Genomic DNA, 27958 nt, shown 5'->3' with positions numbered 1-27958 from the left:
AGGCCCGCATTGAGGAACTGGAGGAGGAAATCGAGGCAGAAAGGGCCTCCAGGGCCAAAGCTGAGAAGCAGCGCTCTGACCTCTCCCGGGAACTGGAGGAGATCAGCGAGCGTCTGGAGGAAGCTGGTGGGGCGACTTCAGCCCAGATTGAGATGAACAAGAAGCGGGAGGCCGAGTTCCAGAAGATGCGCAGGGACCTGGAGGAGGCCACCCTGCAGCACGAGGCCACAGCGGCCACGCTGAGGAAGAAGCACGCGGACAGTGTGGCTGAGCTTGGGGAGCAGATCGACAACCTGCAGAGGGTCAAACAGAAGCTGGAGAAGGAGAAGAGTGAAATGAAGATGGAGATCGATGACCTTGCTAGTAACATGGAGATGGTCTCCAAATCCAAGGTACCATTAGGATTTAGGTCTTAGATTTCTGTAAGGTGTTAACTAATGTTTCAAGAATCATTCATTAACTGGTGGGGGGAGACTATAGCACTGGAAGTCAGAGGTCTGAGGGTGAAGACATACAGGGCACCTTGAGTATGGCAGGGTGAAAAATTCACTCTTTCTTTAAAAACAGCCAATTGCCATAAAGCTGACTCAAATTCACACACCCTCTCCCCCATATTTAAATTAGAGCTGTGCTCTGTAAGATTTTCAACAGCAGCTTTTGGGGAAATGCATCACCACACCTTTTATTCCAAAATAGCTCTGGATGGACAGAAACTCTCTCCAATTTCCTTTAGTTACCAAGTGCTTAATTAAATGAAAAACAAAAGTTGACTCTAGAGTTTGAGACTTTTAAAATACTTCACCTTGATTAAGTTTGTTTTCTCCTTAAGCAGGATGATAGAATTGCCTCCTAAGAAAAGTCTCATGAGCTTGCATAGTCAGGCATTATTGTCCTTGTAACATAGATAAGACAATTAACAAAGACACTAAATACACAAAGCAATCTGATGGCACTAGTTTGTGACTCTTTCCAGCATGCTTGGGGGGTGGGGTGGTGTCTTCGCTTTGTTTGTTAAGATAGCTTATTTTCCACATAAATGGACTCTGAAACACCTATGAAGCTTCCATACACTTGCTTGGAATGTCTTCCACCACTTCTTGCCTCTAGGGAAACCTTGAGAAGATGTGTCGCACCCTAGAAGACCAAGTGAGTGAACTCAAGACCAAGGAGGAAGAGCAGCAGCGGCTGATCAATGACCTGACAGCTCAGAGAGCTCGTCTACAGACTGAGTCAGGTGGGCCATTTACTAGCCTTGAAGGACATATTGACCTGGGAAACTCAATTTGCGGAAAACATTTGCATTGAACTACTTGAGATCATATATTACCTCTCTGGGAGATATCCACTAAAAAGAAACACTTTATTGACCCGTGTCCCCGATGCACTTTCTTCTTCTTTTACGGCAATCAAGGTCCATCTAAAAAGTACTAAATGCAAAGTGTGTCTGTCATTATCTCTTTTTAGTTTTCAAAAATACTTTCATAAACTAGTACTTTAGCGTCTTCACTGGTCTGTACAATGTTAAACGTAGTGGTAATGATGAAGTGACCTTTCCAAGAGAATGCACTCCTTATACCCTTTCTGAAGCCTTTCCACTGTTAAGTAGATCAGATTCAGCCTAGGGACATTCAAGTGAGGATTTTTCTATTAGAAAAATTGGAGCATGTCTGGTTTCACTCCATTTCTAATAACTCATCCAACTGTTTATCTAAATTTCTTCCCCAAGTTAAAGGTAACAAGATGGGAATTGTTCTATGAGATCACCTGGGCTATTAAAGAAATAGGTGGGTCCAAGTATCATTAGAGAAATGCTAAAATCTTTTGTAGTCACTAAAATATTGTTCTTATGAGATCAAGAGGGGTTTTTTTTTCCCTTGCTACTCAAGAACTACAAATCAGTTCACTTTATTTTAAAAAAACAACTGTATTCTGAAGAAGAAAAAAGGTTCCTAAGATTTCTCTTTCTCAATGCATGATTATACCTAACAATCAGTAGAATCAGAGAAAAAAAGGAAGTTGTGACTTTTTCTCAATCAGAGAAAAAAGAAAGTTGTGACTTCTGTCTTAGAGAAAAGACTTCCAGGAAAATAGTCTAAAAATGGTTCTGCAAGGTTTTCCCCCCTCTCCTTTTCTAATATCATTGGATATATTTTTTCAATTATGGAGCTTATGAAATTGAAAGTAAATCTGAATGTCATTTAGTCTGAATATTGATTATTTAGTCATAAATAAATTCATTCCAGGAGTAGGAGGATATGTGATCACAGATATAAAGATGCACCTAGGGTTTTATTTTGAACATGATTTCTAGTTACAGAAGCAAATTCTATGATTTTCCCATTCTCCTTGGGAGAAATTATCTGCTTCAACTAACTTTCAATGTAAGGGAAAATATCGCCTCAGATGAAAAAGCACTGAGATATTTTTCTGCTTTGATTTACATTTCTTATGTTTCTTCACCAACTTCTATTGTAGTTAAATAATCTTGAGTGTCTCCTCCCCCTAATTTTGTGTTGTTGTTCATAAGCATGCATTCTTTCTGGAAGTTCTCCACACCTTGTATCTTTTCAAAGACTTGCAGATCTCAATTGAGCCTGAGGTTGGTGGTTTGTTGGGAATCCACAGGTTCCTCTGTGTGATACATCTGCTCCCTTTCTCTGCTCTAGTTTTCAACTTTGAGCTTTAATTTCCAAAGTAACCCAATGTTCTCTGGATCTTGGCCAATACAGGTGAATATTCACGCCAGTTAGATGAAAAGGATTCATTAGTCTCTCAGCTCTCAAGGGGAAAACAGGCTTTCACCCAACAAATTGAGGAATTAAAAAGGCAGCTTGAAGAGGAGATAAAGGTAAGCCTGATCTCCAGTTGGTGATGCCAATGTCATTTATTGTTACTTGTATTTTGCTTACTTCTCCAGGTTTCCTTCTGGTGGCATGTAGAGACCCAAATTAAGTCATCAATCTTGATGTTTCCAGGCCAAGAGTGCCCTGGCCCACGCCCTGCAGTCCTCCCGCCATGACTGTGACCTGCTGCGGGAACAGTATGAGGAGGAGCAGGAAGCCAAGGCTGAGCTTCAGAGGGCAATGTCCAAGGCCAACAGTGAGGTTGCCCAGTGGAGGACCAAATACGAGACGGACGCCATCCAGCGCACGGAGGAGCTGGAGGAGGCCAAGTATGTTCTAGACTTGGCTGAAACGAGAGTATATATGTTCTGTGTATAATGTTCTGTTCTGTTCTATAAGTTCTGTATGGTTAAATAGTCCCTGATTCCCAAAACAAATATAAAAAATGCTTCAAAGCACATCTCTTCATATGAGAGGAGAAAATATGTCATTTAAAGTGAAAACAAGTGTCAGACTACTCAAGTCCTAAAAGGCAGACAGAAAATTCTGTAGTGACAAAGAAAGATTAATAAAGGAATAAATAGTTGATGCAACTCAAGAGCTTAAAACTCAATTGTCATAAGAGGGAGAGTCTCAACAGTAAGAGACACATTTACTCAACAGAAAGTTTAAGGAGAGATTAGTCATTTATTGTGAGGATGATGTACAAGCACAGAGTTGGAAAGAAAATATTTGGGGCACAGGTCTTGGAAAAGAGCCTTCAAAGACACAATTCTATTGATTTGAGAAATTTTCAATTAATGAATGTTATTGTTCTCAGGTGCCATGGAGTTGGTTCAGACTCCTAGTGACCCTATGAATAGCAGAATGAAATATGGCCAGATTGTCCACTGTCATCACCACTGTTGCTGTGTTTGAGTTCACTGTGTCAATCCATCTTGCTGAGAGCCCTCCTCTTTTTTGTTGACCCTTTTTACTTTGCCAAATGTGATCCTTTTTCCAAGATACAAAGAGGTGGACAAACTCTTGTTTATTTAGTTATAAGTTATCAAACATTTGGGTCCATATAATATGTATGATTGCCTAAAGTATAGAAATGTTAGTCAGATAGGCTCTAACCTCTGGGATAAAAAGCCAAAACAAAACACTTAGTGGAAATTCAGACATAAATAAAGAAGCTGCCTGAAAGGTAAAATATAGGCTGGATTAGTCATGCAGGTCCGAAAAGCCAGATTATGAAGAACGGCAATAATGAAATTTGAGTTACTTCAGTATTTGATGTGTAGAAGAGTAGGGATAGGTTAATTAGAAATATTTCAAAAAACGCCCTGATTTCCATAGAGTCAGAACTGACCCATAGCGGACCATCCAGTGGTTTTCCAATAAGATTGCTCATTGTTCTCCTGAGGAGGGGCTGATGGATTCGAACCACTAGAGAGATGCTATGTTTGGGTTAGCAGTGCAATGCTCTACGGACCACTGGAATCAGTTCTGTGGGTGGCCTCCAACTACTATCCTCCACGTCTTACTTTTTAGGAAGAAGCTAGCTCAGCGTCTGCAGGATGCTGAGGAGCACGTTGAAGCTGTCAATGCCAAATGTGCTTCTCTTGAAAAAACAAAGCAGCGGCTGCAGAATGAAGTGGAGGACCTCATGATTGATGTGGAAAGATCGAATGCTGCCTGCGCAGCTCTGGACAAGAAGCAAAGAAACTTCGACAAGGTATTCTGCACCAGTTTCTGCTTCAACACTTAATGTGGGATTAGCTATAGTTTCCTACATTCAGTGGCCTTTATCTAAATTGACTGTGACGCTTTCTTCTACTCCATGGCAAAGTAAGGGACTCCTAGAGTTTTCTACTCTTGTCATTCAGTTATGTATCATCTCAATTGTTTCTTAAGTGCCTTCATTCATAAGGCTTTCATCCCATGAAAATTGCTCCACTCAATTTCTGGGTGTGCTCCTCAGATCCTAGCAGAATGGAAACAGAAGTATGAAGAGACTCATGCTGAACTTGAAGCTTCCCAAAAGGAATCCCGCTCACTCAGCACAGAGCTATTCAAAATTAAGAATGCTTATGAGGAATCTTTAGACCAGCTTGAAACCTTGAAGCGGGAAAATAAGAACTTGCAACGTGAGTACACGTCACCGTTTCTATAACCAAAGATTTGAAGTAACGTTTCCTGTTTGTGAACACATTTCTCTATTGTGCTTACCAACAGAGGAGATTTCTGACCTCACCGAACAGATTGCAGAAGGAGGGAAACGAATTCATGAGCTGGAAAAAATAAAGAAGCAGATTGAGCAAGAAAAGTGTGAGCTTCAGGCCGCTTTAGAGGAGGCAGAGGTAGGTATTGTATTATACAGGTACTCTAAAATAATCCTAAAATGATTAGGTCCTACCAACAGAAAAGACTGGTGAATCGAAAGGAAAGAAAACTATTTTTCAGTCTGTACACTAAACACAATCATGGAGAATTACCTATAGTTACAAAGAACAAAACCACTAACATATGTCAGGAACTGGGATATACTGAGAAAGCAAAGACGAACAAATTAAGAATTTGTCTCCAAGGGACCAGTCTACCTGAGGGGAGAGAGGGAAAATGAACTACAACCTAAAATTGTCTATAATAGAATAAAAGTATGTATGGCAAAGAAAAATCAAACCTACTGCCATTGAGCCATTCCCCAGTGGCCCTCCATTCCCCACTCCTCAACTCCCATATTTTCATGGAAGAAAACCTGCCACTGGTTCCCATGGAGCTATAGGTGAATTTAAACTGCCAGGTTTAGGTTAGCAGTATAGGTGAATTTAAACTGCCAGGTTTAGGTTAGCAGTACCACACACCAGGGCTCCTTAAAGGTCTGTCTCACAATAGGAACCAGGCACTAATTCTTATTTCTAGAAAACCACATTTCCCCTTCCCCTACTAATATCATCCCCGGCTGTCACTAAGGCTTCTCTTGAACATGAAGAAGGAAAGATCCTGCGCATCCAGCTTGAGTTGAACCAAGTGAAGTCTGAAATCGATAGGAAAATTGCAGAAAAAGATGAGGAAATTGACCAGCTGAAGAGGAACCACATTAGAGTCGTGGAGTCGATGCAGAGCACACTGGATGCTGAGATCAGGAGCAGAAACGACGCCATCAGGGTCAAGAAGAAGATGGAGGGAGACCTCAACGAGATGGAAATCCAGCTGAACCATGCCAACCGCATGGCTGCCGAGGCCCTGAGGAACTACAGGAACACCCAGGGCATCCTTAAGGTAATGGGTTCCAGAGGCAGCCCCAGAACAATTCGGTGAGTGCAGCTCTGAGAACATGGGGCCTCAATGCCTGTGTTCATTCCACAGGACACCCAGATCCACCTGGATGATGCCCTCCGGGGCCAGGAGGACCTGAAGGAGCAGCTGGCCATGGTTGAGCGCAGATCCAACCTGCTGCAGGCTGAGATCGAGGAGCTTCGGGCCACCTTGGAACAGACTGAGAGGAGCAGGAAGGTTGCAGAACAGGAGCTCCTGGATGCCAGCGAGCGTGTCCAACTCCTGCACACCCAGGTAAGTGTATGGTATAAAATAATAAACAATGCAGCAGGATGGTTTTCAAGGTTATGACTGTTCGGAAGACCACGAGGTCTTCCCACCTCCATCCAGTGGGACCACTGGGTAGATTCAAAACCACCAATCTTTTAAGTTGTTGAGCTCTTTACTGACTCTTACCAGGGCTTCCTGCTCAACTCTTAATATTACTAACTAAAACTATTAATAATTTTTCATGGAGAATATAGCTTAAAACATTTAATATTTAGAATAACTATATTTTTGTTTGGGTTGTGACACTCAGAGTTGACTAGGTTTTAACTAAATAATGTCTACTCAGATGGTCTTATGAAACAAGGAAGGGTGGTAGGTAATGTAATCAGTTTGTGAGTCTATTAGAATGTTAGATGTTCTCACTTGCCTCTGGGTACTTAACAATTTAAAATTGTACATTTAATCAGAACACCAGCCTGATCAACACCAAGAAGAAGCTGGAAACAGACATTTCCCAGATCCAGGGAGAGATGGAGGACATTGTCCAGGAAGCCCGCAACGCGGAAGAGAAGGCCAAGAAGGCCATCACTGACGTGAGTGAAAAGCAACACAGTGGTCATCCAGCTTGAATGTTGACAGGCCACTTCAGCTCCTATAACAATTTTGTTCTACTGCTCACCAGGCCGCCATGATGGCCGAGGAGCTGAAAAAGGAGCAGGACACCAGCGCCCACCTGGAGAGGATGAAGAAGAACCTGGAGCAGACGGTGAAGGACCTGCAGCACCGTCTGGACGAGGCTGAGCAGCTGGCCCTGAAGGGCGGCAAGAAGCAGATCCAGAAACTGGAGGCCAGGGTGGGTCTCCTGATCAGCACACTTTTGTATCTTGTTCCATTTCAAGAAATAATTTTGCCTATTTAATGATGCTAAATGATGTGGGCCCTACATAAGATGAATGAGAGATAGACTCTCCCCACTCAAGAGCTTAAAACAGGGGATGAGGATTAGATGAGAGCATCAAAAAGAGATACAAAGCAGAGAAAATTGTGAAGCACTCTAAGTCATTTGAAGAAGCAGAAACACGGTTGAGTAGCTACAACACTGTTCTTGTCTTTATAACAACATCTTCTTGCAGGTTCGTGAACTTGAAGGAGAAGTTGAAAGTGAACAGAAACGCAACGTTGAAGCTGTCAAGGGTCTTCGCAAACATGAGAGAAGAGTGAAGGAGCTCACTTACCAGGTAAGAAAAATGGTCTGAAAAAAGATCAAACAGTTCTGTTTCCATAAATTATTTACCCTTGGCAAGCCTTGGGAGTAACCTCTTTCTGTCTTTCCTTTAGGGTTGTTATGAGAAGGGATCTAACTTAATAACAATGGATTTGCTTTTGATTTGCAACAAATATACAACCAAGCAGATAGCAAAATGTCATGTTGTTTGTGTGTACAGGAACTCACTCTTTAAAATGACTCTTTCAGACTGAGGAAGACCGCAAGAATGTCCTCAGGCTCCAGGACCTAGTGGACAAACTGCAAGCAAAGGTGAAAGCTTACAAGAGACAAGCTGAGGAAGCGGTGAGTTCAGAACCACCTGGACGGGTTGGGTAGCCTTCAGTTCTTAGATGCTTCCAGGTCACATTAAGCTGAAGGAACAGAAGAAAGGATGGGCAAATAGAGGAAGAAAAAAAGTGAAAATGGTTCAAGTTCTGAACAATGGGAAGAAACCAGTCACTTGATGAGCTAGACAGTAGAAAGGGAAAGAGCAAGCTGAGAAATTAAGTGGAAAATAGGCTGGTTCAGAGAAAAGAAAGACAGGTTTGTGGCTGCATAGGAACACAGAGAGACATAGTAGAGATGAGACCGGAGACCTAGGCAGAAGCTTGCCAAAACCTCATTATGTTCAAGTTCAGGCCTCGTTAAGAATCTTCACATATTTAGAGTTTTCATGAATCACTGATAATATAGCTTGCTTAATTACATTAAGTGTAATGGGACACTGGGAAGCCACTGGAGGAGTCCAAGCTGAGCCAATCGTGATCTGATTTACATATTTTAAAAACAGTATTTGACTACTATGTGGAGTAGGAACTTCCAGGAACACAGCTAGACACAAGGAGACCCATTAGGGAGCTTTTCAAGTGGTTCTATGGCCTGAGTCAAGGCAACCAGGTAACAGAGAGAACTGGGGAGATTCAAGATACATCTTGGATGCAGAAAGTCTAAAATAGCAGCTACATTGGTGAGAAGAGGGTATGGAAATCAGGGGTAATTCATCAAGTCTGTGGTTTCGGTAACGGGGAGGATGGTGTAACACCTATGAAAATGGATGGATAATGAAAGGAAGAACAGATTTGCAAGGCAAGAAGAAAACAGGAATAGCGTTTTGGATGGATCAAGTTTGAAATACCATTCTGTACGCAAGATGTCAAATAGGTAGCTGAATGGAAGCGTGTGTGGAGCTGAGGAGTTCTAGTCATTATGTTTAAACCACTAGATTTATGGCACCACACCTCAGCTCAGCCCCCCATTGTGTTTCATCTGAAATAATAATGAAATAAATCCATTTTCTAATTATGACTATGCAAAGCTATATACCACAAATCATCCTATGATCATTCATGATTTTCCCATTTTTCACTAACTTCTAAAGTCCAGGATGATAGAGAGAGAGAGAATGATGACATACGTATCTATCTATTTGTATGTACACGTGCATATGCACACATAAATTCTGGACAAATCAGAGGGGGGAAGGAGCGTGGAGGAAGGGAGAGGGGGCTGGGAAGAGGGAGGTCCTATTTTCTCTAGGTCTTAGTTTCCTTCATAAGAGGGGAAAGGTGAGGCTTCCCCCAAGTTTTATTATTTAGATTCTAAGCTCCATGAATGTTGTAAATTTGTAGAGGATTGTTAATAAGGCTTGTTAAAAACCTTAAACTACGACTGACGTTTCAAATTCACTCCTTCATATTTAAGCACAGTGAAACACAGCACTGCAGACTATTTTAGGAAGCAGTAAATTTCTTCCCTTAATGTTTAAACTGCCTTAAGTGGCAATAATTTCTAACTAACAGGCATTCATTTTTATTCAAAGCTTTTAGAGTTAGGTATAATATAGATTATGTCCTTAAAGTTTTAAAAAATTGATTTTTAGGAAAAAAGCAAGATCTCTGCTTTTGTTCCATTCTGTTAAAAAAACACAATGGGACCCCTGGAAGTACTTAGTAAACGCTCCAAAGTTTTAAGTTTCTTACAAGATTTACTAGTGAATAATTTTTAAATTTTAAAAAACCAAATCCACTAAGACAGAGAAAAACTGGATGTATACTTATTTGAAATAGATGAGGGACAGAACAGTTTAAAAGTTATATATGATAGTATATTATGATTATCACAGAAATCCAGAATTAAGGTTGCCTAGTGGAGTGCATTGGGGTGGGGTGGGGGACTGCAAACGAAGAAGTTTATCTTTTGCTTTTCAAAGAGAGGAGCGAATTGGGGGAGGTGGGTAAAGAAAAAAGTGCAACAATGAATGAATGAAAATCCAAAATCTCTGTAAATGTTCATTAAAATTAATAAAATAAAAAAAAAAAACAACAACCCAATGAAACAAACCAAGCCCACACAACTGAAGGTCCATTTGACCTAGGAACCCTGAAATTCTGAATTCTATTTCCTCATCACTGCACTTTGGTTCTCAGGAGGAACAGTCCAACGTCAACCTCTCCAAGTTCCGCAAGATCCAGCACGAGCTGGAGGAGGCCGAGGAGCGGGCTGACATCGCCGAGTCCCAGGTCAACAAGCTGCGGGTGAAGAGCCGGGAGGTTCACACCAAAGTCATAAGTGAAGAAGAGTGATTCCCCCAAATGCTGCAAGGTGACCAAAGACACGCACAAAATGTGAAAATCTTTGTCACTCCATTTTGTACCTATGAATTTTGCAGATAAAAAATTTACCTGCGAAGAACTTGAGTCTTTTTTTCCCCCCTTTCCTCCTGCTGTGCCAATCTATCTTTTAGGTTCCACCAAGAGTGGAAAAGCAAAACATTTAGCTTACATTTTCCAGAAGAGTGCTTACTTAACAAAACTAAAATATGACAGAGAGCCAGCAGGCCGAGTGAGTTAGTAAGTGCTGGAAGAAGCCGGTGGTCTCCATTTGGTAAACCTTGGTGACACATCACTCATTGCTGGTGTAGTTGTTAGGGAGTCACACCGCTGGTGACCAGAATCCACCAGCAACCCTGCTGGCTGGGGGGAAATGGCCATGTCCTCTCAGGTGATTTAGAGCCTCAGGAACTCGCTGGAGGGTCAGCTATGGGTTGGTTTGGACTGAACAGAGAAGAGTTTGAGTTTTTATTTGGTAAAATATCAGCTAATTGTCAGACAATAGTATTTGTTGTTGTTGTTAATGATGTTATTGTGTTTTGTCACAACATGATTTAAAAAAACCCAACCTTGGTCCTAAGTAAAAAGAAGCAACGCTAATTGGAGCTCAGGGAGCTTTGGTGGTAAGGAGCTGCGCTGCCATCCCGAAGGCACTCGGTTTGTGCTTTGTGGGAGAAAGATGGGCAATCACCTCCCAAGCGCATTATTCCCTCTGGAGGATCACCTAGGAGTGAGTTCTAACTGTAAGACACACACCACCATCAGCATCAACAACAGCGGGAGCTCTGATGGCCTAGTCCATAGGGGGCTGCTCTCCTAACTCAAAGGTGTGGCCTCTCTGCAGATTAAAATTGCCCAGTATCTCCTCAGGAGAACGTTGGGCAATTTTATACAGACTCCAAAGAGGAGAGTCAACTATGAGTTAGTTCCGACTCTACAGCAATGACTTTGTTAGTTATTGCAATGACTTTTTAAAGTTATTGACCTTTAAAAAAAATAGAGAAGAAAAATGGATTAGCTACTATTCACTATAATTTAAAACGGACCCTTTCAGTATAGTTACTTTAACATTACCTTCACACACTGCTGCCAGGTTAATTCTGACTCATGCTGATTTTGTTGGAGGGGAACTGTCTTCCACAGGGTTTTCAATGGCTAAGATTTATGAGAAGTAGATACTCAGGCAGAAGTCAAGACAAAGCATTTCTGGGTGGATTCAAACCTCCAACCTTTCAGTTAGTAACTGAGCAAACTAACCTTCTGCTCCTATACAGACTCCCTTTATAAGCATCTGAGCTATGTTTTTGAGTGACAGTTTACAAATCACCTTCCCCTCCCCCCCCCCCAATTAATCACTCTTGCTAACTAAACGCACCATTAACTGGGAATAAGATCCCCTGAGAAAGAGATAAGATCTATGAGTCCAGTCATTTTTAAATATGAAAATTTTAGAGCTTTGATATCTACTGATGTTGCTTGTTTTATTGAGCGTCCCTGGCAATCATGTTAGAGCAGTAACAATAAAGCAACCACTGCATTAAGGCGGTTCTGACTTAAAGTAATCCTCCAATGTGTTTCTGAAGACGTAAATCTTCACAGAAGGAGGCTGCCCATCTTTTTCCCGCGGACCACGTGGTGGATCCAAACTGCAGACCTTTTGGTTAGCAGCTCCACACATGATGCCTTACACCATGAGGGAGGAGTTACATATGTGCACCTTTTCAGTATTTGTTGTTCTATTTCATTGAAAACGTCTTTACAAGGCTCTCCCTAGCTCTTCCAGGCAATCAGATGCCCATTAATGTAAGACAAGAAGTTCCCCATGCTCATGATGTCACATTTAGATTTCTACATTGTGCATTTTTATACAGCCGTGGCAACTGTTATTATTGTATAATAAATATTACTATTACAGGTGATAAATACTGAGAGTAGCATATGCCTCCTATTTATCCCACTTTTTAATAGACCAAGAGCTAGTGAGATAACAAGTATCTTGTCTCTTAGAAATAGAACAAAACCCTAATGAGAATATTCCTGTTTGAAAGGAACAATATAAAAGCCCATGTTTTTATTGTCTTATCCAGCCTTACACCCAGACCTCAGCTCTAGAGAAGTCTTCCTTCTGGGCTGTTGTACCTCCATTGTTTTCCCTTGATCATTGTGCACAACTGATCATTCTAACTCTACACATTGAGTTAATAATAATTAAGAATTATTGTTACAATAATATAATGTTTATATTTCCTTTTTATAATAATAATAATAATAATAATAATAATTTTTTTTTGCTGCAAGTTAGTCTACTACTCTAATTCCACAACTGTCATTTCATTTGTTTACTGACATAATGAGGAAAAGTTGCTATCAAGAATAGTAAGTTATTAAGCAAAGAGGTGGAAAAATAAGGCAGAAGCAACTCAATGACACACATTTCCAGCATCTCCTCACGCCACCTCTTCCACAGACTTCAACTGGAAAAGGGCATAATCCAAAACTACTCAGTCTTCAAAATCAGTAAAGCAGCCATCTCCTGGATGTGCTTGTTGCAATCGTCCTATTATAACAGCCAGGCCCTTTGGCATCATCAGTGTTCTGTTCTACTTCTGGCCTACCCATAAGCCTCTTTTTCTCTTTAGTTCTCCTCCAACTCAGCAAAAATCCATCATCTCTATTTGTAGCTACTCTCTTGACAACTCCCTCGACTTCCCGGCCATCTTCTATTCTCCTACCTTACCTGACTGGAATGACACTAACTCTGAAAAAAAATCCAACAATCTCCATATTTCAGAGAAAAAGGCAGCACAACCACCAACCCCACTGGGCCCTGAATACTGCATTTCTTTAAGCACATGCCTTCATCACTCTCTTCAGTACGATTTCAGATTTCCTTCACTCTCCTTACACCTCCATTTCTTTCAGGATTAGCAGTTGCTCTCATATCTGCTCTAAAAAGGGGGGTAGGGAATGTCATTAGATAAAAATGGCCTCAGATTTATATCTGAACTACCTTCTCCTTTCAATTAAAAATATTTCTCCTCCCATACTGAGGTCCATTCTTATGCCTGGACCTAATTCTCATTCCCTCCTCCCCATCAAAAAGTTTAAACCATGGAATATTCTTTTGCACAGCAATTCCAACATTTCCTACTCTATTAGAACCTTTCTTAAATACTCCTTCAACTCCATTTTTTTCATCCAGCTGTTACCTCATTTTCTACTTTCTTTCACAATAAGATTTTTTTAAAAAAAAACCTGTAAACACACATCTACTTAACTCATTCCAGTCTGGAGCTCTGGTGGCCTAGTGGATAGAGAATTACACTGTCAACCCAAAGAAAGGGGGTTTAAATTCCCCTGCAGCTCTCCAGGAGAAAGATGAAAACTCTCCTTCCATGCAATTTATAGCCTCTGAAAACCCACTTATGAGGTCACTTATGGTTTGATTCTGAGCATACAGCAATTATTTGGGGCTTTTATGGTTATTGCATCGCATCTTATCTATCCTGCTCAGTTAATGCATTATCTCTCCCATTCATTTATTCCATCCTGACTTAAAGTTCCCTTTCAGTTACTGCAACTAGTCTTCTTTCTGCACATTTATTATACCCTGTGTTACATATAATTTTCAGTTATTGCATTTTGTATAATGTCTCATACTCAGTTACTTTATTCAGTTTCATCTCTCATTCAGTTCCGGCCTCCCATCTTCCCTCTCTTGCTCAGTTATTGCATTATCTCTTCCATTCAATTACTGTAGCCCATCTTATCTCTGCTGTGCAGTTGTTGCTACTGTCTTACCTTCCTCCTCATTGACTGCATGATGTATTATCTCTCCCACTAGGTTTTTGCATCCTCTCATGTTCAGTTATTCAATTAAGCCTTATTTTTCCCACTCATTGATCATACCTGGTCTTATCACATCCCATCTCATCTCTCAAATTCAGTTACTACATCCTTCCTTATCTCTCTTGTCCTTCAAAGTAAGGTGAGACTTTGGATTTCCTTATTGAGAAAAAACTGGTATTATTTATCACATCACATCTCATCTCTCACATTCAGTTATTGCATCCTTACTTATCTCTCTTGTCCTTCAAAGTAGTGTGAGGTTTTGGATTTCCTTATTGAGAGAAACTGGTATTATTTCTGTATTGACATTTGATGTCTTTATTGCCCTCAACATGTATTTTTTCAATTAACATTTTCAATCTTTTCTCTAAGCTTTAACCCCTTCCAAACCAATACACAACTGTTTGCATAAATTTGTAGAAATCCAAATTACCCATAAAACTATTAGTACATGAAAATGAAAACATTTACTCTCTTTTCCCCACACGATTGCCTTCCCCTTGCACCTTCCAGTTGTCCCTTGCTAACATCCTACCACTTGGGAATGCAGGGTGGTCTCTCCTGCCTCCACTTCCAACTCTGTAAAAGATGCCAACTATCAACAGGGATGGCATCAACCTTCTGGTTGTTTTCTTGTTAAAGATATGGTAGTGTCATACTCAGGAAAGGTGTACACCAGGGATGCATCCTATCTCCATACCTTTGAACTCTATATGAGGAACAGATCATTGGGGAGGCTGGATTTTATGAGAAAGAATGTGGCATTGGATTGGAGAAAGACTCATCAACAACACAGATGGCACAACCTGGCTTGCTGAAACGGAAGAAGATCTGAGGCAATTGCTGCAAAAGGTCAAGAACTGTAGCCTCCAATATGGATTGAAGTGCAACATCAAGAGAACAAAGATTTTCACAACTGGGCCAACTGCGAGCATCATGATCAAGATCAGCATCAATTAAGAGATTAAGATTTGTTAACAGATTCAGTTTGCTTGGCTCCACAATCAACATTCTTGGTACTTCTTGTTGTTGTTGTTATGTGCCGTCAAGTTGCTTGCTACTCATAGCGACCCTATGTGCAACAGCCCTAAACCCTGCTCTATCCTGTGCCAATCGCACTGCCTGACACACGCATCCCAATTATCCCAGTCACTGAATCAATCCACCTCATAGAGGGTCTTCCCCTCCCGCACCGTCCCTCCATCCTCCCAAACATGATGTCCCTCTCCAAGGACTTGTTACTCCTTACATGTCCAAAGTATGTCAGACGAAGCCCCAGAATCCTTGCTTCCAAGAAGCAGCCTGGTTTAACCGTTTCCAGAACGAATCTGTTTGTTTTCCTGGCAGTCCATGGTACCCTCAATACTCTTCTCCAGCACCACAGCTCAAAGGCATCAATTCTCCTCCTATCCTCCCTAGCAATTGTCCAACTCTCTGATGCATAACAAGTGATTGCAAAGACCATGTCCTGTATCAGATGCACCTTAGTCTCCAGAGTGACACCACTGCTCTTCAGTACTTCAGAGAGGTCCCTAACAGCAGACTTTCCCATCGCAATATGTTTTTTTATTTCCTGGCTACTGGTGCCAAGAGTATTGACCGTGGAGCCAAGCAGACTAAAGTTGTGAACAATCTCAATCTCTTCACCACCCATCCTGACGCTGCCAATTGGGTGAGAATCTTTGTCTTCTTGACATTGAGCCTCAAACCATATTGAAGGCTGCAGTCCTTGACCCTCTGCAGCAAGCGCTTCAGGTCCTTCTAAGTTTCAGCAAGCAGGGTTGTGTCATCTGCATAATGCAGATTGTTGATAGATCTTCCATCAATATTGACCCCACAGTTTTCCTCATAGAGCCCAGCCTCCCGGATAATCTGTTCTGCATACAGGTTGAAAAGGTATGGAGACAGGACACAACCCTGGCGTATGCCCTTCCCAATTTTGAACCATGTAGTTTCCTTGCTCTGTTCTGAGGACTGCCTCTTGGTCCAAGTATAGGTTTCACATTAGCATAATCAAGTGTTCTGGGATTCCCATTCTTCTCAGAGCCAGTCACAGTTTGTTATGATCCTCACAGTCAAACACCTTTGCATAGTCAATGAAACACAGATAGACATTCTTCTGGTATTCTCTGCTTTCAGCTGAGATCCATCTAACATTAGCTACAATATCCCTAGTACCACAACCCCTTCTAAACCCAGTCTGGACTTCTGGCAGTTCTCTGCTGATGTGCTGTTCCAGTCGTTTTTGGATAATCTTCAGTAGAATCTTGCTTGCATTTGAAATCAATGATATTGTTCTGTAGTTTCCACACTCAGCTGGGTCATCCTTCTTTGGGATGGGAACAAATACAGATCTTTTCCAGTCAGTTGGCCAAGTGGTTTTAATTACAGTTTTAAAAAACATGAGAAATTAGATACTAATTGATGTAGCTTTAGTAGTGAGGCAGTACATGATTTCACACATTTTCTTATCTGACACCAGAAAAGTCAGATAAGAAGTAGGAGGAAGTGTTAAGAGTAGAGACAACTTGTAGGAATCTGAGCAAGAAGAATGATGTATAACCATGAAACAGAGTCATTCCAGTTCTCCATGTAAACTTGCTTTTCCAGGAAGGAGTACATGTGCCTGGGAGGTAATCAATTATAATATCTAGCAGATGTGTCTATATTTATGCAGTGGGAGAGGCAAAAGAAAAGGTGTATATGGCTCAGGGTGGGAGGGGGAATGTTGAGGCAGTGAATGAGTAGAATGTCTGTACGTGCATGGGCCAAATAAAGGCTATGCCACTGAGACAGAATTTCTGGGGTCAGGAAAAAGGGCAACTACATTTTCAAGGCTCTGTCTCTATAGTACAGAAAACATATGTTTCTATTATCTCTATTTTTTTTTTTTACACTTTCCCCAGTTCTATATACTCTGCGGGTAGGTTTTTGTTGGGTTTTTTTTTATGTCGTTCTGGTTTTGAAAATGCTGGCTCCTGGTGAGCAACACTGTGGCATGCTCAACAAAAGATAGCAGTACACCACATGGGTTTCTCTCATAGAGCCAGGATTGCATAAAGTGTAAGTCATTTGCTAAGAGGGCACTGGTGGTTCAATGGTAAAATTTTCACCTTCCATGTAGGAGACCTGGGTTCAATTCCTGGCCAGTGCACCTCAAATGCATCTACCACTCAACTGTCAGTGAAAGCTTGTGTGCTACCATGATGTGTAATATCATGCATTTCTCGGTAAAGATGAGAAGTAAAGGCATGACAACTGCCAAAAATCAGTCCGTGAAAAGCCAGGATCACAACAGTCTGACCATTTCTCTGTTCTGATGTGCATGGGATTGCTATGAGCCAGGGGCCAGCTTCACAGCTGCAAATTTTGACAGCTCTGGTGGCCTGGTGGCAAGAAGCCACACTGCAATCCTTAAGGCACACAGTTTGAGGCCTCCAGCTGCTTCACGGGAGAAGGATGGGCAATGTCTTCCAGTGTGATTCATTGCCTCTGAAAACCGCCTGGAGGGTCAGCTATGGGTCGGTTCCGACTAGACGGTACACAACAACAACATTAGTCTTTTATTCCTAGCGCTGCCTTTATAGTGCCACTAAAGTACCACAATATATAAATGCAGAATCTCTAATGGGAAAGAACGTTAGAGGTTGCACAGCTGTGGTTAAGCAGTGATCTCTCGGCTAACCCTGCCTCAGCTGAGTACTGGCTCTGCTTTAATTATCCAGAATGTGGCTCAATTTATAATAAAATGGCAAATATCATTCTTTCCACTTTTTAAGGTTGTAGTTGTTGCCTTCAGGTTGACTACGATTCATAGCAACCTTGTGAACAACAGATCTGAATCTTGTCTTAACCTGGGTCATCTTCATGATCTCTACAATGCTCAAGCCCATTGTTAATCACTGTCAATCATCTCACTGAAGCTTTTCCTCTTTTTTGCTGACCTTCCACCTTTCACAACACGATGTCTTTTCCCAAGGGCTGGCCCCTCCTGATAACATGCTCAAAGTCTGTGAGATGCAGTTTCCCCACTCTTGCATCTAAGGAGCCCCCTGGTTGCACATTCTTGTAGAGGTGATGGAGACACCATAACTGGAAGAACTGAAGAGTTTTGCAACACTGGCCCCACCCCCAGTGAAGCTGCAGGTTAGTGGGAGGTCTGCTCATCAATACACCTGAGTAGAAGCTGTGCTGACTCCGTCATATCCTGAGCATTACTGGCCTCCGAAGTAAGCTTTTACTTCCCTAAATTCGAGATAGGATTGTTTCTTCTTTTAGAAGCCTATGGTATACTCAATACTCCTCCCCCAACACCAACTCAAAGGCATCCATAAAGTTGAATGAGAATAAGGTAAAGGGCTTTGAAAGTATTTAACACTACAATAGTTCACAGTAGGCATTCTATATCTATCTCTATCTCTATCTCTGTCTCTGTCTCTCTCTGTCTCTGTCTCTGTCTTTATAGCTATCTATATCATCTATATCTATATCTTCTATATCATCTATATCTATAGATATATATATAAAATATCTTTTTCTTTTTTGTGTGTGAATACTGATTTTATAAATGTTTTAAATGCAGAAAAGGCTGAAGGAAAATCTGAAATACTTCTCTATAATCCTTGTCTCCAGCTTGGAATAGCCCTGTGTGGAATATAAAGAAGTGGTCCAGAGCCTGTTGGTCCTATCTTTTTGGTCCGTTCTTCCCAACCTCTAGTAGGTTTGTAAAGCCTAGAAGGATCTCGGCTAACATTGTTTTCAACCTTTTCTTTTAATTTTGCCCGTCGTCTTTTGTTTTTCTGCCTTTTCAGCTTCCTTTGCCTGTCTATCTAGAATTTTCAATTCAAGTTTCTGCAAATCTCTTTCCTGAAACCTGGAAATTTCTTCAGCAGCAATTGTCCTTTTTTCTGCTTTTTCTGCCTTTTCTCTTATTTCCTTTTCAAGCCTCAAAAATTCTTCCTGTTCTTTCTTCTGCTGGGTATAATTTTCTAGCAGTAAGTTTAGTTTACACTGACATTGACGCTCTCTCTGCTGTTTTCTCTCTTTCTCTTCCTCATCTTTTAACTGAGAAGCATTTTTCATTGACAATTCTATGCTTTTCTGTTTTTTCCAAGCTTCAACTGCCAATTTCTGTCTTTTCCTTTCTTCTCTTTTTGCTTTTGATTCTCTTCTTGTTTATTATAGTAAAGCATATGTGTATCACTTGCTTTTTCTTTTAACTTGAAAATTTCTTCCTTTTCTTGTTGCTTTTTAGTTTTCCAATTTTGAATAGACTCTTTTTTTCTTTCTTCTAGAGCAAGAAATTTTTGATACCATTTCTCATGTTGCTGAACTTCATCTTGTGTTCTTCCAGGAAGGTGTTCTAAAACTTCTCCCATAAATACTGGCTTCCCTTTGTATTTGTTTCTCACTTTCACAAAGTTCTGGTGATCATAATCATCCCAGCCTCCTTGTTGTCCACCTGTTTGCTGAAGGAATTTTTCAAACTCTACCACTTCTTCTGGAAGAGTACTTGATGTTAATTTGTCAACAGGAACTTTGTTTGCCATGACTCTGAAAGCTCGCTCTGTTTCTGAATTACCGAAAGCCCACATGTCCATTTTTTTTGATACGGCACTCAGTTCATTGTTAGTTGTTTTCTCTTCTTTAATAAGCTCTTCATATATCAATCGCTGTTCTTCTTTAAAAGTGTTAATTGCATTTTCAATGTCTTCCATCATTTCTCTCAGCTTTTCAACAAAATCAGGAGTAGGCGTCATATCTTTTAACTGTTGCTGAAGTCTCTTTACATTGTTATGTATCTTTGCCAACTGTTGCTGAATTTTTGTTCTTTCTGTTTTTCTGCTGATAATAAATTTATTTTCCAATTCTTCGAGCATACTATACTCAATTCTGAAGTCATTTTTTTTTGGTTGTAGAAATGACTGTGTTTATCTTTTTCTAAATTAATAACTTGATTAATAATTTGATTTTATTTATTTGATTCTTATTTCGAATAGCTTTCTGTTTCCAATTCTGAAGCTGGGAAGCTTGAATGCCACCTAAAGTACTAAAATTGCCATTATTCTGTTGCGGGGGCAGCGCTGCTCCCACGCTCGGGCCAGTGGCCGCGCCAGCCCCCGCCACAGCGCCAGCTACTGCGGTGGCCGCCGCCGCCACCACGACCGTTGTCAGGGCGGTCATCTTTCCTCATCGATCCGCTGGAGCTGCTGCGGCCACCAGGCCCTGGAGTTTATCGTGTTGGCAAAGCTCACTGGGTTGACCACGGCCGGCGCCACCCCGCCAGCTGACTCGGAGGGCGCTTGGCCCCAAAATATCTTTTTCTCATGAACTTCTTTCCAAATTTCTCTACATGGAATGTTCTTCACTCAGATTTTGTCATGGGTAATTTTATCATTATTAGTTAAGTCACCTTGCCAAATAGCACCTCCTCAAATTAGGGAAGGTGGGCTGTATGAGGAGGAATTTAGCATCAGGATTGGAGGAAAACTCAGCAACAACGATGTTATGCAGATGACACAATGTTGCCTGCTGAAACTGAGGAGGACCTGAAGCACTTGTGGCAAGGACCATAGTCTTCAATATGGATTGAAGCTCTACATCAAGAAGAAAAAGATTCTCATCACTGGGCCAACTGGCAGCACCATGGAGAATAGAGAAGTGATTGAGGTTGTTAACAGCTACAGCTTGCTCAGCTCCACAATCAACACTCTTGACACTAGCAGTCAGGAAAGAAAAAAACCATTGTAGTCTATAGTATGTTCAATACTCTTCTCCAGCACCACAACTCAAAGGCATCGATTCTCCTTATGTCATCCTTAGACATTGTCCAGCTCTCTGATGCATAACAAGTAACTGCAAAGATTATGGCCTGGATCAGGTGCACCTTAGTGTCTAGACTGACATCATTGCTTCTCAGCACTTTGGAGAGGTCCCTGACAGTAGATTCCCCAGTGGAATTCATCTTTTGCTTTCCTGACTGATGATGCCAAAAGAGTTGACTGTGGGGCCGAGCAGAAATTGGTAACAACCTCAACACAGCCAATTGGCCCAGTGGTGAAACACAGCAGATAATTACTAAATATGTACTGAATAAATGAGTGAGTGAATGAGTATAAACACATCCATTGGAATAACAACTGCGTAGCATTTTAAGAAGGAGCATATAATCTCTATTCTCCCTTTGGAGTCCCAGAGAAACTTAGGGGAAGACAAACATCAATCTGAGTTGCTGAACCTTAAGGATTGTGTTGTTTTTTAAAAAATGTCATGTAAGCCATCATATCAAAGGGCTGCTGAGGGAGAAGGAGGTGAGGGATAGGGTAGGTGGGAGTGCGAACAATGCTAATATTCAGGTAAAGGGAAGGGACAAGACACATATGCAGAGGGAGGGCAGTGCATATACGGTTATCTCTGTAAGGGGCAGTGTCTTTCATTTGCTTCTTTCACTAAAATGCTTGCATGTCATGTTATGTCCCAAAGCTAAACATCAAAGTTAAGATAGAGTAGGAAGAATGATTGGCTATCCACTTAAAAAATAAAACAGGCCTTCGAAAACTCTATGTACATAAAGCATACATAGAGTAGAATAACAGATAAGGGAACCGAGGCTGAGCCCTCAAATATGGAAACAACAAAGGAAGAAAAACAATTGTAAGCAGAAACTAATGATTGGAACATCAAATGTGAGAAGGATGAATGTAGAAAAACTGGACATCGTTAAGAAATGGAACGCATAAATATTGAGATATTTGAATCAGACTATCATATGATCTGCTATGCTGGAGATGAAAAAATGGGGTCACTTTTATATTTAAAAAAGTCATTTCTAGACCCATCTTGAAATACAATGTTGTAACAGGATAACATCCAGACATATAAGGAAGATCTGTTCATACCATCATTATTCAAATTTATGCACCAACAACCAAAGCCAAAGAGGAAGAAAGAAATGATTTCTACCAACTTTTGCAGTCAGAAATCGATCGAACATGCAACCAAAAGTTTGGAACCAGGAAGAAGAATCAGTAGTTGGAAAACATGGACTTGGTGACAGAAATGAGGCTGGGGATAGAATGAGAGAATTCCGAACAATGATTTATTCATAAATACCTTTAATAAGAAACATAAATGCAAGAATACACATGGATTTCCCCTGATCATATGCACAAGAATCAGACTGATTACATCTGTGGAAGGAATCGTTGGAGAAGTTCAATATCAGAGTGAAAACTAGGCCAGGTGCTAATTGTGAAACAGACTATCAACTATATGCAAGTTCAAATTAAAGTGAAAGAAGGTCAAATAAATTCCACAGGAATAAAAATTTGACCTTGAGTATACCCCACCTGAATTTGAAAACCAACTCAGGAACACGTTTGAAATCTTGAACACTAATGAACTAATGAGCTGTGGGAGGATTTTAAGGATATTGTCCACGAAGAATGTAAAAGGTCATTAAAAAGACAGAAGAAGTAGATAAAAAAGGATGTCAGAAGAGACTGAGTATTGCACTTGAGCACCGAGAAGCCAAAGCAAAGGGAAGAAATCAAGAAGTTAAGGAGCTGAATAGAAGATTTCAAAAGGCAGCATGAGAAGACAAGGCAAAGTATTATAATAAAATGTGCAAAGAACTGGAGTCAGAAAATCAAAAGGCTGTACTTGCTTGGCATTTCTTAAGCTGAAGGATCTAAAGAACAGATTCAAGCATTGAATTGCAATACATAAGGATGTTATAGGCAGAATATTGAATGATCTAGGAAGTATTAAAAGAAGACAGAAGTATACAGAGTCACTGTAACAAAGTAAATTGGCTGACACAGAAGAATTTCAAGAAACAACATATGATCAAAAGACAGTTGTGACAAAGAAGGAAGTTCAGGCTGCTCTGAAGGACTTGGCCAAAAAATAAAGCTTGAGGAATTGATAGAATACCAATTGACCTATTTCAACAAACAGATGCTGTACTGGATGTGCTCACCAAGTTGTGCCAAGAAATCTGGCCAAACTGACTGGATCCATATTTATTTCCATTCCCAAAAATGCTGATCCAACACAGTATGGAAATTATTGTGCAATATCAGTCATATCATATGCAAGCAAAATTCTGCTGAAGATTATCCAGAAATGACGGAATAGTACACTGACAAAGAACTGCCAGAATACAAGCTGGGTTTATAAGAGGCCGCGGCACTAAAGATATTATTGCCAATGCAAGATGGATCATGGCAGAAAGGAGAGAGTACCAGAGGGATATCTACCTGTGTTTCTTCGACTAGCAAAGGCATTTGACTGTGTGGATCACAATAAATTGTGGTTAACTTTGAGGAGAATGAGAATCTCAGAACAATTGATTATGTTTATGCGAAACCTATACTTGGACCAGGAGGCAGTTGTCAGAACAGAGCAAGGAAATTACTGCATGGTTCAAAATTAGGAAGGTTGTATGACAGGGATTTATCCTATTTCCATACTTTTCAATCTGTATAAGAACAGATTATCTGGGAGGTTGTGCTCTATGAAGAGAAATGTGGCATCATGATTGGAGGAAGACTTAACAGCAATCTGTCTTACACAGATGATACAACCTTGCTTGTTAAAACTGAGGAGGACCTGAAGTACTTGCTGCAGAAGGTCAAGGACTGTAGTTTTCAATATGGACTGAAGCTCAAAATCAAGAAGACAAAGATTCTCACCACTGGGCCAATTGGGAGCACCATAATGGATAGAGAAGAGATTAAGGTTGTTAAGTTACTGCTTGTTCTGCTCCACAATCAACACTCTTGACAACAGCAGTAAGGAAATCAAAAGACAAATTGCATTAGGAAAATCTGTTGTCAGAGACCTCTCCAGAGTACTGAGAAGAAACAATGTCTGTGTAGAGACTAAGGTGCACCTGATCCAGTCCATGGTCTTTGCAATTACTTGCTATGCATCAGAGAGCTGGATAATGACTAAGGATAACAGAAGAAGAATTGATGCCTTTGAGTTGTGGTGCTGGAAAAGAGTCTTGAACATATCATGGACTTCAAAGAATGCAAATAGGTCTTTCTTGGAGAGGGGTAAACTAAGTTTCTCCTTGGAGGCTAGGATTTTGAAGCTCAGCCGCACATACTTTGGGCATGTGGTCAGGAGGGACTGATCATTGGAGAAGGATATGGTGCTTGGAAGGGACAAGAGACAGTGCAGGAGAGGAAGACCCTGGATGAGAAAGACTGATACAGTATCTAGGAAAATGGGAGTAGGTGTGTCAGAGTCAGCGAGGCTGGCTCAGGACGGGGCAGGCTTCAGAGCTGTTGTACATAGGATTGCTATGAGTTGCAGGTGACTTGATGACACAAAATAACAAAATATGTCAGTCATGTCATGCCAGACACATTCAACACTGCAAAAGCTAGAACATGAAATCTTCACTCTAGTTTTCCATTTTATCTTTTGAACAAAAATTAAGTAAGAAAAAAAAATAATGATGACAATAGCCTTAGTGGTTTATCAGGCTACTAGCTTTAAGGTAAGAAATTTGAATCCTCCAGCTTCTCCAAGAGGGAAAGATGAGCAGTAATCTCCAATAAAGACTTAGAGAATTTGAGACTCAATGGAGGGTCATTCGGAGTCAGAATTGACTTAAGTCAGTGGATTTGCTTTTTGGTCAACAAACTACAGACCGCATCACCAGGACTTCTTCGATTTTAGCTTTTGCTATAAATATAATCTTGGTTACATCATATAATAAATACAGTATTATGAATAATAATTATGCATTATCTCATAATTACTACAACTCTATAAGGTAAAGGAGACATTAAATTTTCATCAAGTTTATCTTTTTTTATGGATGAAAAAATGAAAATCACAGAATCCTATACTTCCTAAGTTGGGAGAATAATGGTAGGGCTGGGATGGGAGTTAGGAGGGAGATGTGCTAAATGAGAGAAGTTTCCAGTCAGACACTTAAGCAAAACATTCAAAAGGACTTTGTGATCTATAGAAGACTTGAGTTTTTATTTCCCATATTTTCTATATAGTCAGTCCTGAAGACAAGCAAGCCCATGAGAAGTATCTCCTGAAGGTGATTTCTCTTCTCCGCCCACACTCTACAAGGTTTTCTGATACAAGCCTGGTGGCCCATGCCAGATTTAACTATAGCATCGGGGCTTTCAGTATATGAATAGTCAGTCTATCTGTAACTCGTCAAAGTTTAAACTTCTAGTCTTTGTTAGCTAATATTCACCTACTGAGTTTTGAGTTCTTCCATAGTTGTTTTTTTTTTCTTTCTTCTTTCAGTTCCAAAAGTAAGACATGTGTTTAAAAACCATAACTCTATCTATAATTTACAAACTAAATTCCAAAGGAGGCAGAAATAAATGAGTTATGAAGATCTTAAATGTGGAAAACCAGGAGAAGTTTTCCCCTCTTTCTGATTTAGCACCTAACGTCAGTTAAGTTATTAGAGTTCTGTGAAATATACATGAACGTTCATATTTTTTTAAGAAATAAAAACCCCATATTTTTTTCCCTTGGACCATTCTGGAAAGGATGGAAGGTTTTTGGTGGTTTTTTTTTTTGTTTGTTTTGTTTTGTTTTAAAGGATGGAAGTTTTACAAAAAACAAAGACTGGGGGTGGGAGGGCTGGGCGGGGAGCAAAGTGCAGCAATGAATGAATGGAAATCCAAAATCTCTGTAAATGCTCATTAAAATTATTTAAAACAACAACAACAAAAAAACAAAGACTAAGACGCACTTCTACAGTGCTAATATATATCAAAAGAAATAAGTTTAAATAAAAGATTCAATATGCTAATGTTATAAAGAGAATTCTAAGTTAATAGGATATGTAAAAACAGTGACCTCATTAATCAGTAATTCAAGCTAACACATGATAGCTGAAAATATCACACCAGCTCTTAGGGACACACATAGAGTAGGTAGATTTCCTGTCACACTCAGAAACAGCTGTGTGTGGAAAACCACCAAAACCCATTTTATGAGCATCGCAGTGTAGGTGCTAGCTCACCCATGCTCTCGATCTACAAAGACAGTATTGTGGATGCCATGTCTTGTCTGCCTTAAGTAAAAATATGCAGTACCTACCTCATCAAAGCTAGAGAGCTAGTTGTGAGGATTTGCCCCATGAGCAAGGAATGCACTGTGTGTCTCCTTCCATCATGCAGGGAAACTTGCATGGAACATCTCGCTGTACTCTCAGCAGAGCCCTAAGAGCTGAGAGATCCATGGCAAGTGCTCCAGAAACGGAGCAGGAGAGTTTATAACGATTGCAAATCCATTACGACTACCCCCACTAGTCCATCACCACAGCCTAATCTGAGAATTCGCTTTCCCCTTCATGTTCTGACTTTCAGATTGTGTGTGTGTGTGTGTGTGTGTGTGTGTGTGTGTGTGTGTGTGTGAAATCTCTCAGCAAGCTTCTTAAAATCCAGATCCTGGCTATGAATTTTCTCCCTTAATATTTATCACTGTCTAATCTTAATGCTTCAGATCTAAAATTCATCCTAATTAGACTCCTTAACAGCTCTGAGTGCTAACAAATCAATTAGTCCCGACCTCCTTGTGCCAGGCGAACCAATTTTATAGGCAGGAGAGTAAATGGAACCTGGCTGGAATTCGGTGATGAATGATGCACCAGCCAAGCTGGAGAAACAGCCTTAGACGCCTTGAATCCCCATACCCTATCAAATGCCTATAAAGCACCCTAGATCATCCTCCGTCAAATTATTTATAGGTGACAAGAAATATTTCTAATTATATCCATTCACAGCCACAGTCAGTGAATATTGTGCAAAGAGATTGCCAAAAAAGGTTTTGCCAAGTAGGTTTCCAGCTAGGACAGCTGAGGTGGCTGCTGTGTTTGCAGAACGGTCTCTATAAAAGTGGAGCCGAGATGCTTCAGTCCTGTCCTTCCTCAAAATTCTTCAAGGTATGTATAAGTGAAGAAACGTTTGGATACTCTTACAATCCTGATGATAATGACTTTTCAGCTAAGGGAGATGGCTACCATATTCCCAAGTTATAATTTCCCACCCCCAACATTCCTAAGGATAACATTGGACACAATATAGTTATTTGCATTTTGTGATTAAATTAGGAGGGGAGGGAAAAAAAAGAAGAATCCCACATTCTCTTGTTTGTTTTTTCTTTCAACAGTAGTTCTCTGCCTTGTGCCTGCCACCTTCCTCATCTGGTAACACAAGAGGTAAGAGTAATTTATTATTACACTGTAAAGAAGCCAAGGGGTCTCTATACTGTTACATATTATCTTAAGGAGCTACCATTTTATTTCCTGACTAAGATCAGATACAAGAGATAAAGATTTTTAAAAAATTACTTATCATAAGTTTCACTTTTCAGGCTATTTAATACAATATTAGGAAAAAAATGCAACTATGACATGTAATACAAGGGGAATGACTAATTCAAAGTAACCAAGAAGGAAGGCTACATCAGAGAGACTGCCTGGGAAAATAAACAGTGTGTTGGTTTGGCAGTCTACATGTGCAGGTGTCAATCCAAGCTCTTCATGACTCTAGTTGCCCAAGTCAACCCAGTTGACTTTGACGTATTTTGAAATACAATGTGCGGCAGGGGACTTAGCACCGAACCCAGACAGGCTTGCTTCCCAGCCCTGCCACTTAACCACTTCTGTGACACTGAATAACCCCTCACCTTTCTGGGTCTTACTCTCCTCATCTGTAAAAGGAGGAGGCTACACTCTAGCTTACGCAAAAGTCCTTGCAGCGAGTCTTTAAGGCAGTGGTTTCCAAGGATCCCTTTATAGGATCAAAACATTTGCAATCACATGCTGAGAGCTGCACTTCCAGTATTCTGTTAAGGACATGCAT

At 40.6% G+C, this 27958-nt stretch overlaps 1 protein-coding gene and 1 pseudogene across 1 annotated transcript in view; one reads left to right on the top strand and one right to left on the bottom strand.

The window, feature by feature from the left end:
• MYH1 (myosin, heavy chain 1, skeletal muscle, adult) overlaps nt 1-10226 on the top strand; it is a 26646-nt gene extending 16420 nt beyond the window's left edge. Inside the window, exons 13-23 of the mRNA XM_006898563.1 lie at nt 3080-3172; nt 4380-4563; nt 4810-4975; nt 5064-5188; nt 5802-6110; nt 6198-6401; nt 6845-6970; nt 7060-7230; nt 7511-7615; nt 7852-7947; nt 10071-10226. Coding sequence (XP_006898625.1) covers nt 3080-3172; nt 4380-4563; nt 4810-4975; nt 5064-5188; nt 5802-6110; nt 6198-6401; nt 6845-6970; nt 7060-7230; nt 7511-7615; nt 7852-7947; nt 10071-10226 — 1735 coding nt within the window. The remainder of the gene's footprint in view (nt 1-3079; nt 3173-4379; nt 4564-4809; nt 4976-5063; nt 5189-5801; nt 6111-6197; nt 6402-6844; nt 6971-7059; nt 7231-7510; nt 7616-7851; nt 7948-10070) is intronic.
• An 8489-nt stretch (nt 10227-18715) lies between these two features.
• Nucleotides 18716-20285, bottom strand: LOC102869272 (annotated as a pseudogene).
• Nucleotides 20286-27958: the final 7673 nt, after the last annotated feature.

This window comes from Elephantulus edwardii, unplaced genomic scaffold (assembly GCF_000299155.1).
Source record: "Elephantulus edwardii isolate Elephantulus edwardi_28Jun2011 unplaced genomic scaffold, EleEdw1.0 scaffold00233, whole genome shotgun sequence".
NCBI classification, from domain to species: Eukaryota; Metazoa; Chordata; class Mammalia; order Macroscelidea; family Macroscelididae; genus Elephantulus; species Elephantulus edwardii.
The sequence above is the reverse complement of the archived record's forward strand: the minus strand, read 5'-3'. Positions and strand labels throughout refer to the sequence as shown.